General features: G+C 49.5%; 1 protein-coding gene across 1 annotated transcript in view; it reads right to left on the bottom strand.

Annotated features, from left to right (window-relative positions):
* Window positions 1–4566: 4566 nt before the first annotated feature.
* ISL2 (ISL LIM homeobox 2) overlaps window positions 4567–7599 on the bottom strand; it is a 61531-nt gene continuing 58498 nt past the window's right edge. Inside the window, exon 6 of the mRNA XM_060259944.1 lies at window positions 4567–4792. Within this exon, the coding sequence (XP_060115927.1) occupies window positions 4676–4792 (117 nt within the window). The 3' untranslated portion in view covers window positions 4567–4675. The remainder of the gene's footprint in view (window positions 4793–7599) is intronic.

Below are 7599 nucleotides of genomic sequence, written 5' to 3'. Positions count from 1 at the left end.
AGCTAGCCTGATCTTAATAGACCTTCGAAGCTAAGGCAGGGTCAGCCCTGGTTAGTACTTGGACGCAGGGGCGGAATTCTAGCACGAGCTCCTTTGCATATTAGGCCACGCACCCCTGATGTAGCCAATCCTCCGAGAGCTTACAGGAATCTTTTTTGTAAGCTCCAGGAGGATTGGCTACATCAGGGGTGCGTGGCCTAATATGCAAAGGAGCTCCTGCTAGAATTCTACCCCTGGATGGGAGACCACCGAGGAAGTCCATGGTTGTGACACAGAGGCAGGCTGTCTTTCTTTCACCTTGAAAACTCTGCAGGGGCACTGTGAGTTGGGTGCAACTTGCTTATATCCTGCCTCAAGTCAGGGAGAAGTAGGGCAAGTTAGAAGTGGCTTATATGCACTTCCATGGAGGCTGTAAGCTGGGGCACCAGTGCAGAAGCCTCACCCATTGACAGCTGGCAGTACCTCCTGAAAGCTCCTCTTCTGCCACAAATCTGGTTAGTCTTTAAGGTGCCCCTATTGCTAGAATGGGACCCTGTCTGTCCTTATATCTGGGAGAGTGGAGTGATTTCAGACCGAGGGAATCCCCGTTCTAGCTGTATCAGAAGAAGTGAGCGGAAGAAGATACTGGATTTATATCCCGCCCTTCACTCTGAATCGCAGAGGCTCAGAGCGGCTTACAATCTACTTTATCTTCCTCCCCAACGAGAGACACTCTGTGAGGTGGGTGGGGCTGAGAGAGCTCTCCCGGCTGCTGCCCTTTCAAGGACAACTCCTGCGAGCTATGGCTAACCCAAGGCTGTTCCAGCAGGTGCAAGTGGAGGAGTGGGGGAATCAAACCCGGTTCTCCCAGATGAGAGTCCGCGCACTTAACCACTGCACCAAACTGGCTCTCAGCTATGACTCACAAAGGCTTCTCCCCTGCCACAAATTAGTCTTCAAGGTTCTCCTGGACTCCTGCTCTTTCCTACTGCTAGAAGGGGAGTCCATCTGTCCCTATACCTTGGAGGCTGGAGTGATTTCAGACAGAGCAACTGACATTCTAGCTGTATCTGACAGCTATTTGAGGCAGAGTCTATGGGCACCTTAAAGGGAGCGGTGACTCCCAAAAACTCCTCCCCAGCCACACATTTTGTTAGTCTTTCAGGTGCTACTGGACTCTTACTCTTTCTAATGCCACCGAACACGCAGGTCACCTTTAGCCACCATGGGGTGGAATTCTAGCAGGAGCTCCTTTGCATATTAGGTCACACCCCCATGATGTAGCCAATCCTCCTGGAGCTTAGGAAAAGGAAAGGTCCCCTGTGCAAGCACCAGTCGTTTCCGACTCCAGGGTGACGTTGCTTTCACAACGTTTTCACAGCAGACTTTTTACAGGGTGGTTTGCCATTGCCTTCCCCAGTCATCAACACTTTTCTCCCAGCAAGCTGGGGACTCATTTTACTGACCTCAGAAGGATGGAAGGTTGAGTCAACCTCGAGCCGGCTACCTGAAAACCCAGCTACTATTGGGGATCAAACTCAGGTCGTGAGCAGAGGGCTCCGACTGCAGTACTGCAGCTTTACCACTCTGCGCCTCGGGGCTCTTGTAAGCCTGGAGCTTACAAGGCTCTTTTTTGTAAGCTTTTAGGGGATTGGCTACATCATGGGTGTGTGGCCTAATATGCAAAGGAGCTCCTGCTAGAATTTCACCCCTTCTTATAGCCATAAATACCAACAGTTTGTGTTATTTCATTCCATACTCCTCACACACACACAATAGGAACCCAAAGCAGCTTTTGGTGTAGGAGAGCCAGTTTGGTGTAGTGGTTAAGTGTGCGGACTCTTATCTGGGAGAACCAGGTTTGATTTCCCACTCCTCCACTTGCACCTGCTAGCATGGCCTTGGGTCAGCCATAGCTCTGGCAGAGGTTGTCCTTGAAAGGGCAGCTGCTGTGAGAGCCCTCTCTAGCCCCACCCACCTCACAGGGTGTCCGTTGTGGGGGAGGAAGGTAAAGGAGATTGTTAGCCGCTCTGAGACTCTTCGGAGTGGAGGGCGGGATATAAATCCAATATCATCTTCTTCTTCTTTCCTGTTTTATTCTCACAACAACCCTGTGAGGTACGTTAGACTGTGTGACTGGCCCAAGTTCACAGCTAGGCTTCTGTGGCAGAGCAAGGATTTGAACTCGGGTCTCCTGGAGCCTAGTCAACACAAACCACTGGCAGCCATTTGGTAGAGAGCTCTACTAGTCAGTTGCACCTCGTGCAGAGAAGGAGATGCAACAGAAAGTTGGGTTTTCCATCTTGGCTGTCTGGCTGAAAACATTTTGTTTAATCAGGCTTCAGAGTTCAGGCCTCCCTGCAGAAAAATATGCCCCCCCTCCCTCGCTTTGTCAGTTTATTTTCCCTGGCAGCCATCTTTTAAACTAGGCACCCCCAACATTTTTGAGCTTGTGGGTGCCTCTGGGATTTTACAGCATGGTAGAGGATGCAACCGTGAAGTGTGAGGACGCTAGGACTTTCTTATGTTAACTTTAGAGCTGTCAAAAGGATATACCCATATCCATCATGGCTGTATTTTATTACATCTTAATACCTCATGGATTCCATCTTTAATATTGCAAATGTCAATTTCTGCAGCACTTTGGGATTTTTCCCTCTAGATACCTAAAAAATGGGAAAGTCAAACCGTTGATGCCAATAGATAGGCCTCCGGTTAATACCAATTAAGGAGTTGTCAAAGAAAGAACCAGGACTTCTAAACCCAAGGAAACTCTTCTAGCAGAAACCTCTCCTGAGAACAGAGAGGAAGAAGATTTGTTAGCTGAGCTGCATCCAGCGACCAACCCCTGTGTTTAAGAAACCTCGAAAGCTTGAGAAAATCCCAACGGCTGCAACTTTTCCAAGAGGTTATCATCTTTGGAAGCCGGAAAGATCTGGTGTTGAACTATTCAGAGGCCGATCTCCCCCCACCCCCACCCCTTTTTCAACACTTCCGGAAGAAGAGCGAAATAGAAGAAGACGACGATGACGATGATGATGACGATGATGACGTCGACGGCATCGACACTGGATTTATATTCCACCTTCCACTCTGAATCAGAGTTTCAGAGGAGCTCATAATCTCCTTTACTTTCCTCCCCCACAACAGACACCCTGTGAGGTGAGTGGGGCTGAGAGAGCTCCCCCAGGAGCCGCCCTTTCAAAGACAGCTCCTGCGAGAGCTGTGGCTGACCCAAGGCCGTTCCAGCAGCTGCAAGTGGAGGAGTGGGGAATCAAACCCGGTTCTCCAGATAAGAGTCCACGCACTTAACCACTACACCAAACTGGCGTAACTCTTCAACATATCATGCCGAAGCTCTGCTTAAATTAAAAGATCTTTTAAAAAATATTTCCTTGCATGCACACGCCTTGAAATCAGCTGTGTGGTGACAATCCTCATACTGCGGTGGCAGCCATTGCCAAAGCAACATTTTTTTAAAGGTCCCCACTGCCCATCTGATCTTCCACAGCCAATCAGAAGCTGTGCTGGGCAAAAGCCCCACTCAGCCCCACCCACTTCCAGGAAAGGTGCCACGGTGCTCACGTTGGGAACCATGGGTGGTCTTGGTGAGAAACGTAACTGTATTCGTGAAACTCGTGAAAGCGGAAGTGAAATGAGGGATCAAGTACGACCTCGTCGCATTGGGAGTACATGCTGTCTGTGTTAGGAACAAACAGGGGTGGCATTCTAGTAGAAGCTCTTTTGCATATTAGGCCACACACCCCTGATGTAGCCAATCCTTCTGGAGCTTACAAGGCTCTTTTTCGTAAGTTCTGGGAGGATTGGCTCCATCAGGGGTGTGTGGCCTAATATGCAAAGGAGCTCTTGCTAGAATCCCACCCCTGCCCAGCACTGATTCAGACCCTCTAATGCCAAAAAAACAAAAGAAAGAAGATGTCTTCCGGTCAGGTATTTGTTCTTTTATTAGGAAGGTCAAAATATCGATCCCACCGTTACCTGCTGCCACGATAATAAATAACAATAATTTACTTTGGTCTGTCAAGGTTCTAGCCTCCTCTCCTCCATCTGTAAGTTAATTTAACATTGGCAAGAGGAGGACGAGGAGGGGGGGGGGGAATAAAACACTCAGTCCAGCAGATCATTTTCCAGCAATCATGCGGATCCGGGGAGAGGAAGAGCTACGTTTCCCCTTTCCGGGCCACCAAGCAAAATAAAACGACAACAAAAAAGTTCAAGATTTCTCCAGATGTCTGGCGTCGAGGGTCCGATGGAAAGAAGCAAAGTGGTGGTCGGTGAGGAAACCGTCGAACTGATGAACGGAACATCACAGCGACTCTTGGGTTATGGAGCCGGTTCATCGAGGTGTCCTCTTCCAAATGAAAAGGGGGAGGGGAAGTACTCTAGCTTTACATGATTTAGGGCTAATTTTAGTTTAAATCCAGAGAGTTTTTTTGCATGGACTCCTTTGGAGAGCGTCACCCTGTGTTGTTTTTTCTGCCTGCGGGCTGAGGAAGACAGCAGAGCCCAGAGAGGTTATAGCCGAAACTGGATTAAGGAACAACAAGGAGGGTTTGTTTGTTTTTTAAATAAAGATAAATAATTTAAAGAGTCGAGTTCTGCTCGGAGATCAGGAACTCATGCAGGGGGACAGGAGCATGCGCAAGTCCGGAGGGGGCAGGGGAGATGGCTGGCTTCACGTCTCCACCGGGCTAGGAACCATGCTGTTGGGGGTATCAGGGAGCTGGGAAGACAAAGAAGTCACGTCACTGCCGGAGGAGTTCCCCAAGGAACCGGATTCCGAAAAAGAGACCTGAAGGAAATAAAAAGGAAAGGTTGGTAAATCACGATAACGTTGCTTGGATAAAGCTTTTTTCTTGAAGATTGCTCGGTTGTTCAGAGTATGGCATTAACAATATCAGAAGAGCCCTGCTGGATCAGACCAGTGGTCCAGCATCCTGTCTCGCACAGTGGCCAGCCAGTTCCTCTGGAGGGCCAACAACAGAGCATAGAGGCCGACGCCTTCATAAGAACATCAGAAGAGCCCTGCTGGATCAGACCAGTGGTCCATCTAGTCTAGCATCCTGTTTCACACAGTGGGAAACCAGTTTCTCTGGAGGTCCAACACTAGGGCAAAGAGGCCAAGGCCTCCCCTTGATGCTGCCCCCCAGCACTGGTATTCAGAGGGTCCCACAGAGAGAAATGAGGGAGGGAGGCTATAACCGCTGCTGCTGTACCATGGTAGACCCTCCCCCAGCCTCTGAGACCCTGATTGTTCACATCCATCCGTGATCAGAGTTAACCAGATGACCTGATGCCACACGTTGCTATTATATTAACAAAGTATGATGCAGGATTCGTTTCTGATTATCCTCTAAAGCATAATCGAGACACAGGAAGGAAGGGGGTCGGTGGGAACTCCAAAGGGCAAACAGGGATATGCAGCTGCAGGTCACATTCCAGAATCCGGGATAGCCAATCAGCAGGCTTGATCCCCGGCCCAGAACATAAACACCATGTCTGCGCCCTATGTCGGGGTGGCCAAACTTGCTAAACATAAGAGCCAGAAGATGGAAGGAAGGGAGGGAGGGAGGAAAAGGAGGAAGGAGTGGAAGAAGGGAGGAAGGAAGGGAGGAGTGGAAAGAAGGGAGGGAGGAAAAGGAAGGAAGGAAAGAAGGGAGGGAGGAAAAGGAAGGGAGGCGTGGGAAGAAGGGAGGAAGGAAGGGAGGAGTGGAAAGAAGGGAGGGAGGAGAAGGAAAGAAGGGAGGGAGGAAAAGGAAGAAAGAAAGGAGTAGAAAGAAGGGAGAGAGAAAAAGGAAGGAAGGAAAGAAGAGGGGGAGGAAAAGGAAGAAAGGAGTGGAAAGAAGGGAGGGAGGAAAAGGAAGGAAGGAAGGAGTGGAAAGAAGGGAGGGAGGAAAAGGAAGGAAGGAAAGAGGGGAGGGAGGAAAAGGAAGGAAGGAGTGGAAAGAAGGGAGGAAGGAAGGAGTGGGAGGGAGGAAGGAAGAAGGAAGGAAAGAAGGGAGGGAGGAAAAGGAAAGAAGGAAGGAGTGGAAAGAAGGGAGGGAGGAAAAGGAATGAAGGAAGGGAAATAGATGGGGAAGGGAGAGATGGAAAGAAAGCAACTTGAACATTAAATTCATTCTCCAAGCCACCAGTTGACTTGGCTTGGAGAAGTGATTTAAAGTGACAAATGCCTTCTCCAAGCCAGCTGACGGGGTGGAGCGGGGGCTTCGAGAGCCACACAGTATTGTGAAAGGACCACATGTGGCTTCCAAGCCATAGTTTGGCCACCCCTGTCCTATATTCATTGCCAAATGCAGAGCTGGGGAAGCTGTCAAGCCAGTAACCCATCAACAGGCAATTTTAGTTCTGCGAATTAGCTTGCCGTTACAACTAAACACTTATTTGCCCATGCAGAAGGCACTGTGGGCTGATGACCATGAGCTAAATTGTGCCTTTGTGAGACTGCAACCGGCGAGTTTCAGGACTGGGATGTTCCTTGGTTTTAAAAGCCAAGGTCCACCTGGCACGTTACCTAGATTTGAATGCCGCAGCCCTGTAGAGACCAGCAAGATTAGAGAAGCCATGTTGGTTCAGGCCAGTGGCCCATCTAGTGCAACACTCCATCGATTCCGCCCAAGCACCAAGAAGACATTGCCCCAGACATACGTGCATCTGAGAAGCCATGCTGGATCAGGCCAATGGCCCATCCAGTCCAACACTCTGTGTCACACAGTGGCCAAAACCCAGGGGTCCTCATGAGATCCACCAGCGGGGCCAGGACTCCAGAAACCCTCCTACTCTTGCCCCCCCCAAGCACCAAGAATACAGAGGATCCCTGCCCCAGACATAAAAACATAAGAGAAGCCATGTTGGATCAGGCCAATGGCCCATCCAATCCAACACTCTGTGTCACACAGTGGTCAAAACCCAGGTGTCATCAGGAGGTCCATCAGTAGGGCCAAGACTCTAGAAGCCTTCACACTGTCGCCCCCCCCCCCCCCGCCAGCACCAAGAAGACAGAGATTTGGAGAGTCAAAGCTTTCTTCCTCAGACACCCTTCATGCCTAACACAGGAAGCTTAGAGGCTCAAAAGTTCACACACTCCCAAAATCATGTTGGTCTGAAAGGTGCCACTGGGCTTGAATCCAGCTGTTCAGACCAACACAGCTGCCCCCAGAAACTATTGCAGATTAGAACCATGTATCTCTTTAAAAAAAATACCTTCACACTGTATACAAATGGGTTGGAGGATAGGATATAATATTTTCTATCCAGTGCCGCAAGTACTATATCAGGGGTGGCTGAAATGGGCTTGGAAGCCACATGTGGCACTTTCACACATATTGTGTAGCTCTCAAAGCCCCCACCACCCCATCAGTCAGCTTGGAGAAGGCATTTGTCTCTTTAAATCACTTCTCCAGGACAAGTCAGCAGTGGCTTGGAGAATGCATTTAAAATTAAAGTTGCTTTCTTTCCGCCTCTCCCTCCCCCATCTATTTTCCTTCCTTCCTTCCTTCCTTCCTTCCTTCCTTCCTTCCTTCCTTCCTTCCTTCCTTCCTTCCTTCCTTCCTTCCTTCCTTCCTTCCTTCCTTCCTTCCTTCCTTCCTGCTTTCAAAC

The sequence above is a fragment of the Heteronotia binoei genome, chromosome 19, assembly GCF_032191835.1.
Source record: "Heteronotia binoei isolate CCM8104 ecotype False Entrance Well chromosome 19, APGP_CSIRO_Hbin_v1, whole genome shotgun sequence".
NCBI classification, from domain to species: domain Eukaryota; kingdom Metazoa; phylum Chordata; class Lepidosauria; order Squamata; family Gekkonidae; genus Heteronotia; species Heteronotia binoei.
The sequence above is the reverse complement of the archived record's forward strand: the minus strand, read 5'-3'. Positions and strand labels throughout refer to the sequence as shown.